General features: G+C 47.8%; 1 protein-coding gene across 3 annotated transcripts in view; it reads left to right on the top strand.

The window, feature by feature from the left end:
* The window catches only part of LOC137431604 (acid-sensing ion channel 1C), a 203,968-nt gene that overhangs the window by 134,675 nt on the left and 45,491 nt on the right, over nt 1-23,802 (top strand). For all 3 annotated transcript variants that reach the window (XM_078782084.1, XM_078782086.1, XM_078782085.1), the window contains one exon: nt 18,057-18,184. In XM_078782084.1, coding sequence (XP_078638210.1) covers nt 18,057-18,184 — 128 coding nt within the window. The remainder of the gene's footprint in view (nt 1-18,056; nt 18,185-23,802) is intronic.

The raw sequence follows: 23,802 nt of genomic DNA, 5'->3' as shown, positions 1-23,802 counted from the left end.
GCACGGAACATCGGCTGGACCTCGACGGCCACCGATGCCACCGCTATCTGGTTCCCGCGGGGTAACGGGTTGAAGCTGCCTGGTGGAGTCAACGCTGCTTGCGGAGCCAAAGCTGCTTCTCTGGCTCACCTCAGGGAGCGTCTGCCATCTCTGGCGCAACTGCTTGTAATTGACCTTGAAGCTTCTCTCTCTTCAAAGCTCATCTGGATCTTCTCACGCAGTACCTTGCGCGCGTGCTTTTATAACGCCTCCGGCGATCAAGCCGCCGGCCTTCAGGACACGCCCATTGGTGTGCTCACCTCGGCCCTGGTTGGTCGCGCGACCCTCTGGGCCCGCCCTTGATGACGACGGGCGGGCACGCCTTTCTTCCCCGACCCGAGCACATGTTCAATGGTGGTTTTGGAGGGGATGTAATATTGGCAATCGAGGCTTGGCCATGACGAAAGGGGAAATGGAGGTTTTGGGAATGGGAATGAAGAATGAAGGGAATCTATCTTATTTCACTTGGTGCAATGGAGTGTCATTTTAATGGAAGACAAAGCCTTAACCTAATACACAGAATAAGGAAATAAACTACTGAACAGGGATATTATAGTGTCCTTCAATGTATGCTTTATGGAATTAACTACCGGAACGCCCTTTCACCTTTATACACACTGGAGCAAGGAGGGCTCAGAATAAAGTAATAATAATAAAAACACAATCAAAAAAACTCAATCCTCATATCCGCAACAATATATATATATATATATATATATATATATATATATATATATATATATATATATATATATATATATTGTTGCGGAAATGAGGACTGTATATTTTTTTGATTGTGTGCTGTACTATTATTATTATTGGTTATTCTGCGCCCCCCTACCTCCGGAGCTGTGTAAAGGTGAAAGGGTATCCCATAATTAGTCCACAAGCATACACATCAGCCAAGTAATAGAATACCCCTGTTGATAGTTATCTCTTATTCTGTGTTTTAGGGTAAGGCTGTGTCTCCCATTAATTGAAGTACTCCATTGCACCAGTGAAAGAGAATAGATCCCCTTTCATTCCCATCCCCAAAAACCTCCATTTCCTATCGCATCCCCTTTCGTCATTGCCGAGCCTCGATTGCCCATATTACATCCCCTCTCGTCATTGCTGAGCCCTCGATTCGCAATCACCTCCCCTCCAATAACCGCCATTGACCACGAGGCAGAGTCGGGGAAGAAAGGCGTGTCTCCACCTCGTCATAGAGGGGAAGATGGGCGTGCCCGCCCGTCGTCATCCAGGGCGGAGCCCGAGGGTCGCGCGACCAACCAGGTCCGAGGTGAGCACCCCGATGGGCATGTCCAAAACGCCGGCGGCTGAATCGCTGGAGGCGCTATAAAAGGCGCAAACGGAAGTTGGTCTGAGTTGGTTGAGAGTCGGTCGTCAAGTGGAGAGTGGTGAAGAGTCAGTCAGTAGAGGTGGTGGTCAAGTGGTTGCGTTGGTTGCGGTGAGGAGTCGGTGGAAAAGAGTGAGGGACCAAGAAAGAGTTGAGGGTGTGGACCAACGAGTCAGACAAGTCCTGGGAACGCAGCGAAGGCCGCAGCAGCAAGAACACCCAACAGCCAAAGGGGGCCTGAACGGCGGTTTGGAGCAGGACCGTAAAGGAACGGCGGCTGCTAAACGCGCCGGTTGAGCTGCAGCGGTGAAAAATGGGTTAATGGGGTTAGAAAATAGGATGGAGGACAAATTGCGGGAGATAGGGGAGCAATCCGCCAGAGAAATTAAACAAATGGGAGAGCAGATAGAGGAGGTAAAAATCGGGGTAGAAACCAAACTGGATGCTCAGAGGGATGAATTGGGACAGATGAGGGCGGCATCTACAAAAGAAGGGGAGGAGATGAAGGAGGAGGTCTTGGGGCTACGCGAGGAGGTAAAGCGAGGTGAGAAGCCTTGGACCCCCTTCGACCTTTCCTCTCCCTCCAGCCATCCACCTCCTGCCTTTCCACCCTTCTTGTATACGTGAGTTTGTTTTGTTTGTTCTGTCCCTGGGTATTTAATTAAGTCTGTAGGTAAGCTAAAATTTGCACTGTGTCACCTGCGTCTTATGTGCTTGTAAATAAACGTGACTGCTTTCTTTTTGCTTGTGTGTAAATAGTCAATAAATTTAGTAGTATTTCCAAACCTTTCTTTGCCTTCGTTTTCCTCTTTGCATTGCGTCGTTTTCGTCTTTTCCCTCATTGACTAGCTGCGGTGCGATCCGGCCAACGTTTGGGTGGAATCGGGTGAGTCGGGGATCCTGTTAGGTCGCGGTTAAATACACCACCGCTCGGTCATCATAACATCTAAACCGCGATCTGTAACAATTGGTGTCTGGGAGTGAGATTCGAGGCCCGAACCAAATTTTTAAAACGAATAGAGAAAAAAATAATTTTTGGTCAAAATTTGGAGCGGACGAAATTTGTTTTGTTTTACAAAACCCGAATTTTGAAATCGCGCCATGGCTGGTCAAGGCGACGGGATGCCGGTGGGAGAGATAGACGGGGTAGAATCGACCCAGGACCTCGGGGAAATGTATATGGAGGAGGTGGTTGAGGGAGTATCAGGCGCACATAATGGCGTCCTCGCACACGAGGGTGTAGCGGCACCAAATTTAGCCGCGCCCGTGGTCGCGGCAGCCGAGCCAGAGATGCCAATGAATTTGGACCTGTTTATGAAACAGATGATGGCCTTTATGGTGAAAACAGACGATAATTTCAAAGGGATGGAAAACAGGATAGGGGGCCAAATGGGACAAATGGGGAACCGGATGGAGGCTCAGAATGAGCAATTGGGGGTAATGAGGGACGAAGCGAGGGGTACTGGTGAGGAGTTAGACAAGAAATTTGGGAAGTTAGACAAAAATTTTGAGGGGTTAGACAACGGGATAAAAGAGGTGAAAAATGGGTTAATGGGGTTAGAAAATAGGATGGAGGACAAATTGCGGGAGATAGGGGAGCAATCCGCCAGAGAAATTAAACAAATGGGAGAGCAGATAGAGGAGGTAAAAATCGGGGTAGAAACCAAACTGGATGCTCAGAGGGATGAATTGGGACAGATGAGGGCGGCATCTACAAAAGAAGGGGAGGAGATGAAGGAGGAGGTCTCGGGGCTACGCGAGGAGGTAAAGCGAGGTGAGAAGCGTATGGAGAAAGAAGTGAGGAATAATACGGCGAAGTTACAAGGGGGAATAGAAGATCTGACGGAGGAGGTGGAACAGCTGACGGAGGGACAAAAAGAACTAGTGGAGCAGGTTCAAAAGAACACTGCGGTACTAGGAGGGTTAAAGGCGACACAAAAAGAAATTAAAAACGAATTAATAGCGACGCAGAGGCAATGTCAGATGGTACGTGAGGAACTGACAATGAGGGTGGACGAGGTGACAGAGATAATGGAGACGAAGGACCGAGAGGTGAGGATGCACATAGAGACGGTCACGGTAGCCTTAGAGGACGAACTTGAGGAGACGCACCGAGAAATAAAAGAGGTTAAACAAAAATTAGAGGAAGTGGAAGAAGAGGTGAGTGAAATTAAGAAGGGACGGGCAGAAACTAAAAGAGAAATCCAGGAGGAGGTGATGGAATATGTGCAAGGTCGGTGCTCAACTCATGATGTGATGCTCACTAACCAAATAAAGAGTTTGCAGGTGGCAAAGGAGGTGCGGAGACGAGGTACGGAGGTGAGTGGCAATGTATATGATGTGAGGAAAGCTTCAGTCGGCATGGGGATTGGTTTGGATCCGGGTGTTCGTGAGAGGCCGTTGGTGAAGTGTGCGACAGGTCTGGTGTGCGAAAAAAGAGGTGTGCGAGAATGTCCGACCATGGGGTGTGTGAGGAAAAAGTGCACGCCGAGGAGTGAGTGTGCCGTCAGTAGTGAGTCGGTCGTAGCGCGTGTGCGAGGGGGTACATGGAAGCGCGGTGTGGTAAGTGTTACGGAGGAAGTAACGAAAGAGTGTGCGCAAAAGGATGCGCGAGAAAGGTGTGTAACGGACGGGTGTATGGGGAAAGCGCATGCTGTCAAGAGTAAGGGAGAATGCACGCCTGTGGTGAGTGTTACAGAGGGTGTAACGGGAGAGTGTGCGCGAGAAAGGTGTGTAACGGACGGGTGCATGGGGAAAGAGTGCGTTGTCAAGAGTGGTGGTGAGAGTAGTGAGAGTGGCACGGAGCGTGAGTTGGTTGTGACAGGTGAGCGAGGATGTACACCTGGAATGGAAGGATGCACACCTGGAATGGTAGAGCGTGTGTGGGAATGCACATTTGAGTTGGTCGTGAGGCACGTGGTTGGGTGTGCGAGTAAGAGCACACCTGTGATGGTCGCAGAGGAGGTGACCGAGGAGGGGGCGCGAAGAGGTGTGTTGGTGAGGTGTGCGAGCGGAGTGAGTGTACCGAGGTGTGTAAGAAAAGGTACGACGAGGAGCATGGAAACGGCTGCATGTATGAGCACGAAAGGGGTAGCGTATGCTTGTAAGCATGCAGGTGAAGCATCGATGGTGACCGGGTTAAAGGTTAGAACGACTTATAGCCGAATCGGGCCCTCGGTGTGCGTCGGGCAGCTTCGCGTGCCGCGAGGACCAGCGGGGATCCGAACCACGGCAGTTTCGAAAGAACCGCCGTACGCGAGCCACGCTGTGCCTCGCTTGGAACGGCCGCGTCCGGGCTCCACTAGGCGGAGCGGGCAGCCCGATAGGAAGGGTCGTCATGGCGACCACTTTCTATTGAGACGTGCCGGCAGGTCGAGATCGGGACATTGGATGGCTCCACGCCGAGGTGGTGCGTGGGATCTCGGCCCGGGTAAGCCCCCGCCCCTGCCCCGAATGCGGGACGCATCCAGCCGCCGGCACAAAAGAATCCGCGTTCATTGCTCGGCTGTACGAAGCCGGGCTGTAGACGTGAATTGGCGCACCGAGAGGATGTAATAAGTAGACGGATGATGGTGGTAGTGATTTGATACGAAATTTATAATAGTGGGTAGAATTGGCAGTAAATGGAAAATTTTTGAATTGGTTGGAATTTGGACGAGCAAAATTGATAGAGAGACCCCCGATGTGGTGGGATGGCAAATCCACCATCCCTCACAGACATGGGGGCAAATGCGCAATCGTTTATGGGGTGTATGGCAGTGAAAACTAGCCCGGGTGGGTTAGGATATTGATAGGGCCCTAGAAGATGACATTAGGTGACGTTAAGGTTAGTTAGTGACTGATACCTGTAGTGGGGACGCAGGTAGATTAGTGTGGATTATAATGACGAGGGAGCGCAATAGTTTAAAGGGACGACTGGGAAGCGCAAGTTTCAGAGGGGAGTAGTTAGCTGAGATGATGCCGTGTGTTTGAAGATTGAACAGGTGTGATTGAACAGGTGTGATTGCACAGGTGTGCAACTGAACAGGTGTGTGGAGCAGTGTATGAGCGAGTGATGTGTGTTGTGTTGACCAACTGGTCCAGGAAGAGGAGGAGGGTGCAGGTGGCACCAGGTATGATTGCACAGGTGTGCAACGACAGGTGAATGGAGGACAGGTGTATGGAATAAATGGTATGGAGTATTGGAATGGATGGTCGTGGAGTGAGTATGGTGGAAATTGTGGAGTGGAGTGGATGGTGCGAAGGTGTGAATGGGGGAAGAGTGGACCCCGATCACGTATACCCGGGGCGGGTAGTGTAAGTGTTAGGTAGAGGGTACAGGTAAATTGTGGTTGGATATTGGCATCTGTGGTGCGGGTGACAGAATGGTATTGTGGATGGGTGCATTAGTGTTGTGGAAATGGCTGGGCGTGTAGCCTGTTAGTGTGTGTAGTTGGTTTGGGCACTCCACCACTGTGAGGATGTCGGCCAGGTGAGGCCGCAGGTGGGCTCTGGGAGCCGGTAGTTGTGGATGGGGCCCGAGGATCCGGAGGACGGACCCGGGTAGCCCAGTGCCAGAGGGCACCAAGGGGTGACAGAGCCAGGAGAGGGCCTTCCCCAGTTAGTTAGGTTAGGGTGAGGAGCTAGGTAAGCTCGGGTGGCAACTGCAGTGGTGGAGGTGTGCAGGTGGGTAGACCTGCTGGGAGAGCTACACGTCGCAGCCCAGAAATTGTGCGAGGCACCGGGAGATGAATCGGGGGAGTGAGACCCCAAATTGAGAAACACCACAGTTTGGTCAATGGGAATTGGTTTTTAGAACCCATAGTGTAAGTTGGCCAATGGATTGGCAGGGAGAGACCCCGGGTAGTGTAAAGTGTGTTAATGTCATTTAGAAAGTAGTTAGGATGAAGTCTCCTCGCACCATCTGCATCCACTCACCTGAGGTGACAGGTACTCCGCACCATGCCATGTTTAATTATTTTTACTGTGCAAATGTTTGGATTGTGAGACGCATCATGACGTGGGTGTGACATTGTGCTTTGATGTTCCATCTCTGCCTCCTTATGAGGATTGATGATGAATTTGGTGATGGCAAATTTTGAAGTAGAGGGATTGTGGAGACGAATTTGGTATAGGGGAAATATGGGGAAGACGTGACAGTAGTGACGAATTTGTAAATGTGTAGATTTTTGTACATATGGGGTAAGGGCAAGGGTAGGGTAGGTGACAGGGGGGTGACGTACGGTAGGGACGAGCTTTCTCACTTCGCCCTCCGTACGCATTTCGCCTTGCATTGCCTTATTGATGTGTACCCTTGTGACCTTACCCCTCGCTCAATTGTCTTTCCCCTTTTGTCTCCCACATGACCTGTGCGCCACTGGGTGCCGAGGGGAGCGTGTGTGGGTCGGCCATTGTGCGCCCGAAATTCCCAGAACCAGCTGTCTGCATCGATGCACCACATTATGGACCACATGTCTGTGGCCGAGCACCACTTATGGACCCCATGGGTTGGGGCATGGCCCCTCTGCTGGAACCGGCCATGAGGGCCCGAAATCTTGCTGGCGGACCTTGGCCACAGGGCACCGATGCCCCACAGGTGAACCACACCAGTCGGCCCTGTGGGCTATAAATAAAATCAAATAAAAAGGACACATTGGGTGCATTTTTCAGTTCAAATAGGCCGCCAGTAAGAAAATGAAGGAAAAGACAACAACTAGAAGAAATAATAATAACCAGCAGAGGGAGCCGAAGAGCAAGAGATCACCTGCAGGGTTAGGGGTTGTTTGGTTATTTTTTATTGTTGAACACTTGAACAGTGATGACTGCACCGATTGGTGCTTGGGGCGTGTATTGGTGCGTTTTTGGGTGCTTTAATGGTGCATTGATGCAGAGCAGACTGTCTCCCCCCCAGAAAGAACAATCACAGGTCCTGGGTTAGTCTTGTAAATAAAAGTAGCGTCAATTGTAAATAATGCTTCCCACCGTCAGTGTATAGTTTGAAGACCATTCCGCAATTCGGTTAACTGTGGGCATAAGTCTGTTAGGCAGGGTGCAATGGAGCAGCGGGACACATTTATTTATGTTTTAAAACTGTCTCACTCAGGGTCAGGTTAAAAGTAGAGGGAACTACACCTACGTGTCACACTAAAAGTAAAAGTTGTAGGCCCGGGACGTGCCTAAGAGGAGGAGGGTGCAGTGTTGCGAAAATGAGGACTGTATATTTTTTTGATTGTGTGCTGTACTATTATTATTATTGGTTATTCTGCGCCCCCCTACCTCCAGAGCTGTGTAAAGGTGAAAGGGTATCCCATAATTAGTCCACAAGCATACACATCAGCCAAGTAATAGAATACCCCTGTTGATAGTTATCTCTTATTCTGTGTTTTAGGGTAAGGCTGTGTCTCCCATTAATTGAAGTACTCCATTGCACCAGTGAAAGAGAATAGATCCCCTTTCATTCCCATCCCCAAAAACCTCCATTTCCTATCACATCCCCTTTCGTCATTGCCGAGCCTCGATTGCCCATATTACATCCCCTCTCGTCATTGCTGAGCCCTCGATTCGCAATCACCTCCCCTCCAATAACCGCCATTGACCACGAGGCAGAGTCGGGGAAGAAAGGCGTGTCTCCACCTCGTCATAGAGGGGAAGAGGGGCGTGCCCACCCGTCGTCATCCAGGGCGGAGCCCGAGGGTCGCGCGACCAACCAGGGCCGAGGTGAGCACCCCGATGGGCGTGTCCAAAACGCCGGCGGCTGAATCGCTGGAGGCGCTATAAAAGGCGCAAACGGAAGTTGGTCTGAGTTGGTTGAGAGTCGGTCGTCAAGTGGAGAGTGGTGAAGAGTCAGTCAGTAGAGGTGGTGGTCAAGTGGTTGCGTTGGTTGCGGTGAGGAGTCGGTGGAAAAGAGTGAGGGACCAAGAAAGAGTTGAGGGTGTGGACCAACGAGTCAGACAAGTCCTGGGAACGCAGCGAAGGCCGCAGCAGCAAGAACACCCAACAGCCAAAGGGGGCCTGAACGGCGGTTTGGAGCAGGACCGTAAAGGAACGGCGGCTGCTAAACGCGCCGGTTGAGCTGCAGGACCCCCTTGGACCTTTCCTCTCCCTCCAGCCATCCACCTCCTGCCTTTCCACCCTTCTTGTATACGTGAGTTTGTTTTGTTTGTTCTGTCCCTGGGTATTTAATTAAGTCTGTAGGTAAGCTAAAATTTGCACTGTGTCACCTGCGTCTTATGTGCTTGTAAATAAACGTGACTGCTTTCTTTTTGCTTGTGTGTAAATAGTCAATAAATTTAGTAGTATTTCCAAACCTTTCTTTGCCTTCGTTTTCCTCTTTGCATTGCGTCATTTTCGTCTTTTCCCTCATTGACTAGCTGCGGTGTGATCCGGCCAACGTTTGGGTGGAATCGGGTGAGTCGGGGATCCTGTTAGGTCGCGGTTAAATACACCACCGCTCGGTCATCATAACATCTAAACCGCGATCTGTAACAATATATATATATATATAGATAGACATACATACATACATACATACATACATACATATATACAGTCACGTGAAAAAGTAAGTACACCCCATGTAAAGTTTTGACTTTTTCAACATATTTCAATATACAGCTATTTGATCTTCATTTCAACAATATTGACAGATAAAGGTGATATAATACAACAAATATAATGAAACATTTACATTTTGTAGTCCATTGTATAATTTAAATTTCGCATTTGGAAAAAGTAAGTACACCTTTGGCTCTAATAGGTGGTATTGCCCCCTTTGGCAGAAACAACCTCAAATAGGCGTTTATTTTAACTGTCTACCATTCTCTGACATCGACGGGGAGAAATTTTTGCCCACTCCTCCATGCAGAATTCTTTCAGCTGTGCGATGTTTGAGGGGTTTCTTGCATGCACAGCTCGTTTCAAATCCCCCCACAACATCTCGATGGGATTTAGATCCGGGCTTTGACTTGGCCATTCCAGAACCCTCCATTTCTTTCTTTTCAGCCATTCTTTGGTGGATTTACTGGTTTGTTTAGGGTCATTGTCATGTTGCAAGGTCCACCTTCGGTTGAGCTTCAACTCTCCGACAGATGGCCTCACATTATCCTCAAGCACCCTCTGCTACAATGAAGAATTCATAGTGGATTATATGATGGTGAGCTGCCCAGGCCCTGATGCAGAAAAGCTGCCCCAAACCTTAATATTTCCACCACCATGCTTTACAGTTGGTATCAGGTTCTTGTGGTCAAATGCTGTCTTTGGTTTTCGCCAAACATGTCTTCTGGTACTGTGGCGAAATCGCTCTGCCTTTGACTCATTTGTGTCCAGAGCACATTGTTCCAAAAGTGCTGGTCTTTGCCGAGGTGTTCATTGGCAAACTTTAGTCTTGCCCTGATGTTTTTTCGGGACAGCAAATGTTTCCTCCTGGCACACCTCCCATGTAGATCAAATTTGTGCAGCCTCTTTCTAATGGTAGACTCGTGCACTTTGACATCAACAGTGGCAAGAGCTACCTGTAGGTCCCGTGATGACATTCTGGGGTTCTTCGAGACTTATTTAAGCATCTTGCGGTCTGCTCTCGGGCTGAACTTGCTGGGGTGGCCTGGCTTGAACAAGTTGGCAGTTGTTTGGAATCTTCTCCACTTGTAGATGATCTTCCAGACAGTCGAATGATTGATTTCAAATTGTTTGGAGATCTTATTCAATCCCTTCCCAGACTCGTCGGCATCTATAACCTTCTTTCTGAAGGCCTCAGAGAGCTCTTTTGATCTAGGCATGGTGACGCCGCACACTTCAACAACAAAGAGCAAACCAAACTAAATGTCTGAGGCTTAAATAAGGCAGGTTCCTCCAAGATCCTCTCTATCGATGTTATAATCATTTGCACCTGAGCTGGTGCACCTGATTCTAATTTTAGGTATTTGAAGTAGTGATAAATGTTGGGGTGTACTTACTTTTTCCACATGCGAAATTTGCATTTATATTTATTTAAATTATACAATGGACTACAAAATGTAAATGTTTCATGATATTTGTTATATTATATCACCTTTATCTGTCAATATTGTTGAAATGAAGATCAAATAGCTGTATGTTGAAATATGTTGAAAAAGTCAACACATTACACGGGGTGTACTTACTTTTTCACGTGCCTGTATATACAGACTTGCCATTTAATATGGAATATATATTTTTTCTTGACTTGGGTTTATTTTGTTAACTCGGGATATCAATCTGGTGAGTTTCTTTTACACTTTGGTGATTTATTTGTGAAAAGAACCATGTCACTGTTTGTCAAAGCAGCAAGAGGTCACAACAGGATTATATCACAGGTGGCGTGGCAAAATGTACAGACAGGTGCATTTGTTGATTGGCTTCACAGTCGGGTATACAAGGGTTGTTGCGTTCTGTATTAGTGGAAAACAACTGCTGCACATCTCCAAAATTTATTGCCGCTTCCTCTGGAGATGGTCCGTCAACTCGACAATGCTGTTTGTCATAGAGTGGTGGCTTTACGAAATTACGGCATGAAACAGCGTGCTATTGTTCGGCAGTATGGCATCACTCAAGGTCAGGTGTCAAAGATCCTGAAACGAAATGCTCATAGGGGTGTCCCTACTCCAATACCGAGGCCAGGACGTCCCCGCAGAACCACAAGGAGGGATGATCGCCAGCTGCACTGGTTAGTCCGCAATGGCCATACCAAGTCAGCTAATCGGCTTAGGGCTGAGTGACAGCAACTGACAAATGTGCCTGTATCCAGAAGGCTAGTCAACCAACGACTGGTTCAAGCAGGCTATCGTGCCAGGCATCCCCTGAGAAAGCCATGCCTGACCAGACAACACCACCAGCGCCGATTGCAGTGGGCCAGAGAGCACCGTCAATGGCAGTCAGGACACTGGAATCATGTGATCTTCAGTGACGAGTCTAGATTTCTGGTCTATCCTCAATATGGCCGCGTCCGAGTGCGCAGACAAGTGCATGAAGCCTACAACAAAGATTGTATAGTGCCAAGAGTCCAAGCTGGAGGTGGTGGGGTGACCGTTTGGGCTGCTTTTCATGCAGGGGGCAAAACTGACCTGGTTGTTCTGAATGGAAACCTGAACCAGTTCAGGTACAGGGCCATTCTAGAAGAAACAATGCTTCCATTTGCTTGTGCAGCCTTTCGAGGAAACTTTGTCTTCCAAGATGACAATGCACGGCCTCATCGTGCTCGCATGATCCAACACTTTCTTGCTGACCGTGGTGTAGAGCATAGAGAGTGGCCTGCCATGTCCCCGGATATGAATCCGATAGAGAACTTGTGGGCAGAATTAACGCATCAAATCGACCACTTGGACCAGCAGCCCACCTCTGTGTGTGAATTGCAGCAGGCTATTGTCACTGCATGGCAAGCGATTCCTGTCCAAACCTTGGCAAATCTCGTGAACAGCATGCCTCAACGTGTACGTGCTCTCCTGAATGCTCGTGGGGGTTACACGAAGTACTGAACTGTACTTTTACTGTCCGTAATCCCAGTCGTAATTTAACTTTTGTTTTTGTTTAAATTTTTTTTGGCTAATGTGCAAAATAAAGAGATACTTCTGGAAAACGTACAGAAGTTTAACACAGTACTGTCCATGAATTGAGTTCGATATCAGTTTACATCACTTTCAAGGATCAATTTATTTGTTTCGAAATGTCAAATGTGGTTTTTGTTTCTTTTATAGGTCACATTAACAAAATCTAGGCATTTCTAGGCATAGGGCATTTCATATGGAATATTTTTTTTGTGGGGGTGAACTTACTTTTCAAGATGACTTAGAACCAAAAGTTCATTGGAATTATGTTGAAATTATTCTAGATTTTGTTAATGTGACCTTTAAAAGAAACAAAAACCACATTTGACATTTCGAAGCAAATAAATTGATCCTTGAAAGTGATCTAAACTGATATCGAACTCAATTCACGGACAGTACTGTGTTAAACTTCTGTACGTTTTCCAGAAGTATCTCTTTATTTTGCACATTAGCCAAAAAAAATTTCAACAAAAACAAAAGCTAAATTATGACTGGGATTACGGACAGTAGAATTACAGTTCAGTACTTCGTGTAACCCCCACGAGCATTCAGGAGAGCACGTACACGTTCAGGCATGCTGTTCACGAGATTTGCCAAGGTTTGGGGAATCGCTTGCCATGCAGTGACAATAGCCTGCTGCAATTCACGCACAGAGGTCGGCTGCTGGTCCAAGTGGTCGATTTGACGCGTTAATTCTGCCCACAAGTTCTCTATCGGATTCATATCCGGGGACATGGCAGTCCACTCCATATGCTCTACACCACGGTCAGCAAGAAAGTGTTGGATCATGCGAGCACGATGAGGCCGTGCATTGTCATCTTGGAAGACAAAGTTTCCTCGAAAGGCTGCACGAGCAAATGGAAGCAATGTTTCTTCCAGAATGACCCTGTACTTGAACTGGTTCAGGAATCCATTCAGAACAACCATGTCAGTTTTGCCCCCTGCATGAAAAGCAGCCCAAATGGTCACCCCACCAGCTCCAGCTTGGACTCTTGGCACTATACAATCTTCGTTGTGGGCTTCATGCACTTGTCTGCGCACTCGGACGCGGCTATCATGACGATAGACCAGAAATCTAGACTCGTCACTGAAGGTCACGTGATTCCAGTGTCCTGGCTGCCATTGACGGTGCTCTCTGGCCCACTGAAATCGGCGCTGGCTGTGTTGTCTGGTCAGGCGTGGCTTTCTCAGGGGACACCTGGCATGATAGCCTGCTTGAACCAGTCGTTGGTTGACTAGCCTTCTGGATACAGGCACATTTGTCAGTTGCTGCCACTCAGCCCTAAGCCGATTAGCTGACTTGGTACGGCCATTGCGGACTAACCGGTGCAGCTGGCGATCATCCCTCCTTGTGGTTCTGTGTGGACGTCCTGGCCTCCGTATTGGAGTAGGGACACCCCTCTGAGCATTTCGTTTCAGGATCTTTGACACCTCACCTTGAGTGATGCCATACTGCCGAGCAATAGCACGCTGTTTCATACCAGAATTTCGTAAAGCCACCACTCCATGACAAACAGCATTGTCAAGTTGACGGACCATCTCCAGAGGAAGCGGCAATAACTTTTGTAGACGTGCAGCAGTTGTTTTCCACTAATACAGAACGCAACAACCCTTATATACCCAATTGTGAAGCCAATCGTCAAATGTACCTGTCCTTACATTTTGTCACGCCACCTGTGATGTAATCCTGTTATTGACTTCTTGCTGCGAAAGACAATCAGTGACATTGTTCTTTCAACAAAGACATCACCGAAGGGTAAAAGAAACTCACCAGATTGATATACTGAGTGCAGAAAGTAAACCCAAGTCAAGAAAAAATATATATTCCATATTAAATGCCAAGTCTGTATATCATGGTTTATGGAAGTATTATTAAGGCGATTTGTGTTCTACAGTGTTCAGGTATATTACTCAATTTAAATAAAGGTTTAAAGAGGTTTAAAGGTGGATAAATAAATTAATTCTGTGTTTTATCACCGTGTGACGCAGCGTCTATTACATCACTCTATCTAACATGTTACATTAGTTATTCATACCTCTTGTTTTTGTGCTTTATAACATCCTTAAAAAGAGTAAGTTTCCTGTTTAGAATGATTTTCAATTTCGTTTGACTGTCATGCAAACAGACAAGTAAAAATACTATCTCGCTCCTCTCAGCATGTTATGCGAACGGGATGAATTCAGAGCCAAAGTACTGCTAAATTACAGGTTTGTTTTCCAATTCTTGTTCCAATCCGTGTTCAAGAAATAACATTCAATTTAAATAAGTTTTTCCTTGATAATAACTTGAAGTTTGTAGATGGGCAGATGGATAGGACGGACTGACAGATAGAAAGAAGTGAACCAATGGCTTCGCCCCACTTTTCACTTCGCATGCATGGGGTAATAAGAACATCCATAAAGGAGTTTGAGTGGTTCACATAGATGGGATCAGCAGGTGAAAACGAAGTGAGAGATTCATTCTGTCATATTATTCTTGACTTTATTAAGAATAATGAGCTCCATTGTTCACTATTTCTTAATGAGTGAGGAGGCATACTTTCCTTTGAATGGTTTTGTATATTTGCAAAACTGCATATTTTGGGGGCTCAGTAAACCCCCCTTCACTTAAAACGTACTCATTGTCCAAAACTTGCTACATTGTACACGCTTAACCAAAATGCTGATGTTGGGCTGGATTTATTTATGACGAAAGAGATCGCATGTCACCTGCTTGAGACATTCTTAATTCTTACCTGAAATCGTTGGTGTCTTTCTTTTATGATCATTTACTTTCAATAAGTTGGGTTCGCATCCTATACAGCCCATTTGTTGACGAATTGTCGGCGTCAACACTTCAGTGGTCACATATCTTAGTCAAGTGGCATTCATGGCCCAGGACATAATATCTAACTGTGCAAGACTACTTTTTGTATGGGATATTTGAAAGAAAATGTGTACCACAATAGAGCTCAACTGTGACAGGATCTTTAAGATAGCACCTGTGCAGAAGTAGCTTGTATATCCATGAAAACAATGTGTGAAATGGCGATCAAGGGATATTCTCAACCCAAACTACAAAATATCTAAAATGTGAGATGATATGTGCCTATCATTAAATTATAAGTTCTTGAAGAGGATTTTTGCAACACTCCATTGCTTTTAGAAAACATACAAGCACAACTAGAATGTATCTCAAAATGAAAAACCCATCCGCGTCTTCTTTATACTCAAACTAAAGTTGACGAAACCAAAAGTTAAAAATATTGTACATTTTATTAATTTGTGTTCTCCATATTCTCATAACTAGAAACGGTACCCGCCCTAAGGGCGGGGCTTCAATTAGGAGGCCCAAATGAAAAGGTAAAATATCAGAAATTGAAGGCTTTTTTATTTTAAACGATTCATATAAACATCCGTTAAATCATATCACACGCAAATCATCAAAATATTATTCCATCGTGTTTCAAATAGGTGTTACGGCGTGTTGGCATATACACCGCCCAAATGGTCTGTTAGCATATTCACCGCCCAAATAGCTATGTGGAATTCTCTCATGTAGAGATTAAATGTCGTTTGAACTTTGGCCGAGGTCATTATTTACTTTTAATGATGTTTATATACGAATAATGTTTAATGATGTTTATATTGGTTTTGGGTCATCCTTTCCGTATAGCAACGGTAGTACGGTACCCGCCCTATGGGCGGGGCTTCAATTGGGAGGCCCAAATGAAAAGGCTAAATATCAGAAATTGAGCGCTTTTTTTCTTTTAAACGATTTATATCAACATCCGTTAAATCTCGATCGGTGCAGACGTTTGTGCGGCACCCGGGAAAATAACGTCATGTGGGAGCAAGTATCAGCAGGATGTGGCAGTGTGGGAGTCCACGTTTCTGATCTTCCTTCATGCCGAAGTAGTAGTCCGTGGGCTGAGTAGGGTTTACATGCACCCCCCCCCCCCCCCCCACAACTTAACTTCCCGGGTATGTCCAGGTACCCCCCACCCTAGGGGTTAGGAAAAACCATGTTAACAGGAAAAAAACTCATTCCCTCATATTTTGACCTCTGGTGACCTCATTAGTGAGCTCATTTGCATATAACACATATCATTGTAAAGAGTGTCCCAGGACAAACATTTTGAGGGGTCATATGCAACCATAGGATGACTAGGTAAAAAGTTATGGCCATTTGAATTTCGCCTACCCCTAATTTTCGGAAATCACTGACACAGGGGGGGTAACATCAAAATATGCGTGGGAGGTACCTTGGGAATGAGTTTTTTTTCTGTTAACATGGTTTTTCCTAACCCCTAAGGTGGGGGGTACATGGACATACAAGGGAAGTTAAGTTGTGGGGGGGGGGGGGGGGGGGGTGGGGTGCATGTAAACCCTACTCAGCCCACGGACTATAGCCCACCACTTCTCCAAGCATTCCGCTCTTCAGATCCGCCATGAGAGATTTAAGCTTGATACTGAAGACGCATGCAGTTAGTCCTCCCGATGTCGTATGTACTCCCGATACGTGTTTCCCTCATTGTAAACACTTCCAAATCAACAGTTAAAATGATTTTGAGCCGATCGCTGTTACGGCCTTGGCAAGATCGATGGAGACAGCGATCTGTTAGTGTATTCACCGCCCAAATAGCTATGTGGAATTCTCTCATGTAGAGATTAAATGTCGTTTGAACTTTGGCCAAGGTCATTATTTACTTTAAATGATATTTATATACGAATGATGTTTAATGATGTTTATATTGGTTTTGGGTCGTCCTTTCCGTATATCTCGTGGGATTGTAAGTTGGAGAGACGGCCGTGATGGCGGCGAGGGGGATGGAATCCTCTCAAGCAAGGTTTCAACCCGTGTCCTTATAAAAGGTCTTTGTCCGAGGTCACCGAGTTCGATCGGTGCAGCCGTTTGTGCGGCACCCGGGAAAACAACATCGTCACAATGAACGTTATCGTCACAATGAACGTTATGCGAACGCGAATGTTATGCGGGAGTCCAAACCTGAGAATGCTGGAGACCAAAGCTGAAATTGGAAAAACTAAATAGCCTATTTTACTCCTGGAGATCCCAGGATTACCCACCCAAAATATCGTTTCGATTGGTTCAGCAGTTTTTACGGTACCTTCGAACAGACAGACAGACAGACGGACGGACATTTGGTGAATTATATTAAGATAAGGGCTTGCTGAAGATTTGATGACAAAAGCTCAATGGTTAAAAATGTTGTGACCTGGACAGACACACTGAATCTCAATGGTAAATAAATATAGCAACATGGACTCGATTTTAAAAATCGGCCGTCTCATGCTTGATGCGCTGAGGTGGGGCTAATAAGAGCTATTTATAGTCACTATGGCTTTGCCCTTTCACATTTTTACCCAACTTTTTTTTTTTTCTCCATATTCTCAAAAAAAGGTTTGTTGAAAATTTGATAACAAAAGCTTAAATGGTTAAAAAAAAAGTTATGGCCTGACACACACACACACACACACACACACACACACACACACACACACACACACACACACACACACACACACACACACCACACACCACACACACACAAGTGATTGCAAAACCCTATCTTCCGCTGCACGGAGGGCTGGGCTGGTAAAACATTTACACAACTTCATTGCTTCAGCATCACTTTTTGTTTGTATGTGTACATACTGTATATCAAACTGATGTGCATGTTTTAATCTGATAAGTATCTTTCACTGGTTGGAAGGTAGTTGCAGCTGAATCTGTTTCTTTGGAAAGGATAATGCTGTGTGATTTGCCAATGACTTCGAAGGAGAAGTCTAGTGCAGGAATTTGTAGTTTAGCAGAGTATCTAGTGTATGCCCTTCTCGTTTAGAAAGGAATATTAAGGGGATTGTTACATCCATGAATAAGTGCTCTAGAGGTGGCTCCATGTTTGTTAATCACTTTTGCTGCAAGTTTGTGTTTTCCTGTGTTGCAAAACCAATATTATGTTCAACCTATGTTTCGATGATTAGTGGTTGCAATGAAGTGGCACAATATCTTCTTTTTAGATAATTGTCTTCACTCTGGAAGGATGTTTGAGATTGTATTTTTGCCTTTTAATCAGAATAGCTGTATTGTAATTTAATTCCTTCTCTAAGTGGGCTTATCACAGCAATTTATGCTTCTGCAGAAGAATCATCTTTGGAAGCGGGGTTCAAGGTTCAGATCCACAACCAGGATGAGCCCCCATTCATTCAACAGCTTGGATTTGGTATTGCTCCAGGATTTCAGACGTTTGTCTCCTGCCAGAAGCAGCAGGTAACAAAAAACACTGCACTTAGCAATTATGTATCATGATAAATAACAAAAAGTCTCTGGCCATAGTACACATTTATCTTACTGTAATTCACCAAATGTCTGTCTCTCTGTTCGAAGGTACCGTAAAAATTGCTGAACCGATCGCAAAGATATTTTGGGTGGGTAATCCTGGGATCTCCAGGAGTAAAATAGGCTATTTAGTTTTCCCAATTTCAGCTTGGTCTCCAGCATTCTCAGGTTTAGACTCCCGTATAACATTCGCGTTCGCATAACGTTCATTGTGACGATGTTCTGACGATGTATGTGCTCACAGTAGTGTTTGACATGACTGTGTGAATGTAATTTTGTAATGTTTTACGCTTCGTAATTCTTTAATCAACGTTTAATGTTTAATGAACGTTTAATGTTTAATGAACGTTTAATGCCCTTCGATGTCCAGGGCCGCACGCGCGCTACACTGGACGGGCCAGCGTGTACCTTGCCCTTCGCCGTCAGGCTCTGGTAAACCGCTGAGCCCCATCCGTGATGGGGACTGGGGCTTGAGACAGTGTCCTTCATTAAAAGTATTGTCGTGGATATAAATCAGGTCCACAACTTTGTCCCATAGGTAGGTTTAATCACAATTAGATCTTTGGCATCATCCTGTAAAAATACAATCATGCAATAGATATCAGGATCTTGGCATCATATAGAAAGGATCGATAATAATAGTCAAAGCAAGCGAGTCTAGCATATATGTGCGGGTACGTACCATTCAAGACTACAAGACTACATGTCATAGTAAAATGTCACAGGATTGGCTCAGCGTCGCGGATGTCCCAGGTCTTATAGATGCCCCTCAGTGGTTTAAGCGAGCATCACTCCCGGGTTCAACTTTGGTATATTTCCACTACATTCTCCCCGCCGTTAGAACTATACTGCCGCTAGGCAGGTCTCAAGCGTGCGTCAGCATTAATTGATTGGGGTACGTCATTCCATGTCAGTCGGTCCACCCGTAGCGGACGGGGTGGCGAACTACCCTGCCAGCTCGTGTCCGGAAACTACCGGGTCCGGCGTCACCAAGCCCGGAGTCCCCTGCTTCGGAGTAGCCGCTGGAGGCAGGTGACGGAGGGGGCACCTCAGAGCCTTCAGGCAGGGGTGTATGTGACGACGGAAGTGATGGCAGAAGTTCCATAGAGGAAGCTTCGGTAGAGTCCAAAGACTCGTAGATTGGTTCGTCGATATCCCTATAAGTGTCGATGACTCCACATGGGGCGAGATGGCGTACGGAGACAGTGGACACGCGTCCATCTGCCGTCATCACACGAGAATGCTCGGGATTAGCCTGGAGTACCTGCACCTTATCTACTAAGGGGTCGTACTTGCTTGTGCGAACCGCTCATTTGAGATAGGCCGGCCCCGGCTCAGCGAGCCAGCTGGGTAAAGATCGGATACTACCCGAGCTTCTAGGGTGGTGGAACAGTCTTTCGTGAGGAGTCTGGTTGGTGGCCGTACATAGGAGAGCCCTGATCGAGTTCAGAGCCGCAGGTAGCGACCAAGCCCATTTATCGAGGCCCCGGCCGAGGGTCCTGAGGCTTAGCATGACGGCCCTCCATATAATCCCATTGAAGCGTTCGATCTGCCCATTCGCCTGGGGTCTGTACGGTGTGGTGTAACTCGAAGCGACATTATTTTGGAGCAAATAACCTCTCACCTCCTGAGACAGGAACACCGCACCCCGATCGGTATGCACGTAGGCCGGATACCCAAACATAGAAAACAAATTCTGCAGGCACCGTATGACCGTGGCAGCCGTCATATCCCCGCACGTGTAAGCAAAAGGGAATCGCGAGTACTCATCAACGATAGTGAGCAGATAACGAGAGTTACTCGACACCGGCAGCGGTCCTTTGAAATCCATCGCCAATCTCCCCCACGGTCTAGTAGCCCTAACCAGCGTCCCCATGGGAGGGTTGTAAAAACACGGTTTGAGTTCCGCACATATAGCGCAGTCACGGCAGATCCGGCGGATGTCCTCAATCGAGTATGCCAGATTACCACTACGCACAAAATGAGCGAAACGCGCCACCCCTGGATGACACATAGTGTCGTGCAAAGTGCGCAGTCCCTTCAAAGTTACGATTCCCGCGCTTATTCCCACGCACGTAGCCGGCCTCGATAAGGCGTCGGCGACCAGGTTATCCTTCCCCGGGTGGTATTTGATGGTGTAGCAGAAGTCGGCGAGTTCGATACGCAGCGAGTGATTTTCTCATTCTTAATACGTTGAGCATGTAAGGTGTCGTACATGAACGCAACGCTTTGTTGGTCCGTGATGATTTGGAAGCAACGCCCGAGTAAGTACGGTCGTCATCGCCGAATCGACTCGACGATCGTGTACGCTGCCTTTTCGACAGACGAATGCCTCCACTCAGCGGAGGTGAGAGTCCGCGAAAAGAAAGCCACAGGGCGCCCCCCTTGGGAGAGAGTCGCCGCTATCGCATGATCCGAGGCATCACTTTCTAAGATGAAAGATTCGCTCTCGTCGATCGTCGCCACAGCGGCGCCCGCGATGTCAGCCTTAAGGCCCCCGAAGGCCGCCAAAGCAGCCGGGCTCATGGGGACCATGTCGCAGGCCATGAGGGGGTGGAGCTTCGCGGAGAAATTTTGCACCCACTTCGAATAGTGGGCGAACAGCCCGAGAGCGCGCTTCAGCGAAGCTTGATCGCTAGGCGGAGCCATATCGAGCAAAGGTCGCAGACGCTCCTTATCCGGAGAGACAGAGCCATGGGTCACGGTGTACCCCAGAAGATCTATCGTGCGTAGAGAGTAACGACACTTAGCCTCATTCATGGTTAGGCGATACCTCTGCGCAACCTCGAGGAAGCGCTTCAGATTAGCATCGTGATGCCCCTGGTCATACCCACAAACCGTAAGATTGTCCAGATATACAAAGACATCTGTCAAGTTCTCCTTAGCAACGAGGTCGTCCATAGCCCTCTGAAAACAGGCGACCCCGTTCGTCACCCCAAAAGGTAGTCGGGTGAACTGGTATAACCTTTGACCCGACTCAAAGGCGGTATAGATGCGATCAGCCCTAGAGATGGGGATCTGATGATACGCACTACGCAGATCGAGAGTGCTGTAGACGGAGTACTGGGCCACCTGTCGTACTAGCGCGTCCATCCCCGGTAAGGGGTAGGCGTCCAGCTGTGTAAAGCGTTTAACCGTCTGTGAGTAGTCGATTACCATGCGTCAGCGATGGGCCTCACTTCGCACCACTAAGACCTGGGCCCGCCACGGCGACCGGCTAGGTTCGATAATACCGTCCTTTAAGAGCTGGGCCGTTTCCTCCGCAATGAATTGCGCGTCTGCTCGTGAGTAGCGCCGTGATTTTACTGCTACAGGAGTGCAGTCAGTGGTCACGTTGGGGAACAGCGAAAGAGGCTCAATGTCCATTTTCGCGAGTGCACACACAGCAAGCGTGTCCGTCCCACCGAATTCCATTTCCAAACGTCCATGTCGCTTAAGAAAATCGTGTCCGAACAGAATGTCAGCACATAATGCAGGCAAGACCATGAGATGTATATCTGGAAACATGCGTCCCTTTATCACAAGTTTCAATCGACATTCCCCTTTTGTGCTGAGCCTAAGTCCTTGGGAGGCCATGAAGATCCGTCATGTAGTCCCGAGGACCGGCCACCCATGTTGACACACCAGTCGTTGATCGATAAAACTATCCGTAGACCCCGTGTCGACTAAGGCCCGCGCAAAAATGCCTTCGACCATGAGCGGAATAATGGCCTGAGCAAGGCCGGAAGATCCGGCAGGTATTGAGCCGTCCGAGCGAGAAGATCGCGCCTCGCATGTGGATCCCACACCGGCTGCAGTTTTCCGGTCGTTTGAGCAGCCTCCGGAGGGCCCCCGTGCCAAACGCATAGTTGGTCGTGCTAAAGCAGGAGCTTGTAGAGCTCCTGCCGTCAGATGGCGCTCGTGTCACAAGAGAAGGATCGCAGCCATCTGCAGTTTCATGTGCTGGAGCAAGAGCGTGTAGTTCGTACGAGCTGCCGTCGGATGGCGCTCGTGTCATGTGCAGCGTTTGCCGCAAAGCAAGAGGAGCTTTCAAAGCAGGAGCTTGTGTTTGAGGAGGGCGTTCGGATGCCAGTCAAGGACGGTCGCTCCGCGGCCGGTCGTGTTCGCGCCATTTGTTTTGGCGGCCCGATGTATCTCACCAAGGATGAGCGTGCAGCCAGGGGCCCACGAGGAGGAGGACCACTCATCAAAGCGGGGTGAGGCGCCCCGCTCTGTGCTCGGTCCGTTGGCTCGGCGATAAGCCCATTCAAGGTCGCGCGAGCTTGTGTGCCCCGCGCGGTCGTCCTGCAGACTTTTGCAAAATGTCCTTTAGTCGAACACAAATGGCATATTGCTTGCCGAGCCGGACACGCCGACCTGGGATGCTGTCGATTGCCACAGAAGTAACACGTCGCGTTTCGTTCAGGCCTTGGCCTGGCTGCTGTAGCTGCTGCCAGGCCGGAATCCGGGTCCACCTCTAGAGCGGCCAGGGGCTCCGCCGTAGTCGAGTCCGCTCCCGTATACTCGGCGGTAGCCCTCTCCGGTCGCGCGAGTTGAGAAGTCCCCGCAACGACTCGTGTGTGGTCATAGGCGGTAGATTGTTCCCAGGCCTCAGTGTAGACGTGGGCCACCCGTAGTGCCTCCGCGAACGTCAGGTCAGCTGTCTCCAAAAGTCTGAGCCTCAGAATCGAAGAGCTGATCCCAGAGACAAAAGCATCTCGGACAAGATCGTCCTGGACTTGCTCGTGTGTACGTACCTCTTGAGTACTGTCCGCAAGTAGGTGTCGCAGCTCCTGGGCGAAGCGATTGATCGACTCGGTGGGCTGTTGACGCCGCGTTGAGAGCAGATACCTGTTGTACACCACGCTCCGTTTCTTAATGTAAATTCGCTTCAGCTCTGCCACGGCGGCATCGTACGTTGTGCATCGTGCGATGCTTCTGTAGATGCGGTGGTCTACTTTAGTCTGCAGCACAGACAGCTTTGTTTCAGCGGTAGGAACAGTATCCTGGGCTCCGAACTGGTTCTCCAGCGTTTTGAGCCAGTGAGTGAACTCCGAGCCCGAATCCTCAGCTTGTGGGTCGGCGCCGAATGTCGGTACATTGATCATCTTGTGTCCCGCCATTTCCGTAGATCTTAATTGTGATTAAATGTCGTGGAAATCAATCAGGTCCACAACTTTGTCCCATAGGTAGGTTTAATCACAATTAGATCTTTGGCATCATCCTGTAAAAATACAATCATGCAATCGATATCAGGATCTTGGCATCATATAGAAAGGATCGATAATAATAGTCCAAGCAAGCGAGTCTAGCATATATGTGCGGGTACGTACCATTCAAGACTACAAGACTACATGTCATAGTAAAATGTCACAGGAGTGGCTCAGCGTCGCGGATGTCCCAGGTCTTATAGACGCCCCTCAGTGGTTTAAGCGAGCATCACTCCCGGGTTCAACTTTGGTATATTTTCACTACAAGTATAATAAACGCTGTCTCCATCGATCTTGCCAAGGCCGTAACAGCCGTAACGTTTAATCTCCACATGAGAGAATTCCACATAGCTATTTGGG

The sequence above is a fragment of the Myxine glutinosa genome, chromosome 7, assembly GCF_964187855.1.
Source record: "Myxine glutinosa chromosome 7, kmMyxGlut1.1, whole genome shotgun sequence".
NCBI classification, from domain to species: domain Eukaryota; kingdom Metazoa; phylum Chordata; class Myxini; order Myxiniformes; family Myxinidae; genus Myxine; species Myxine glutinosa.
The sequence above is the reverse complement of the archived record's forward strand: the minus strand, read 5'-3'. Positions and strand labels throughout refer to the sequence as shown.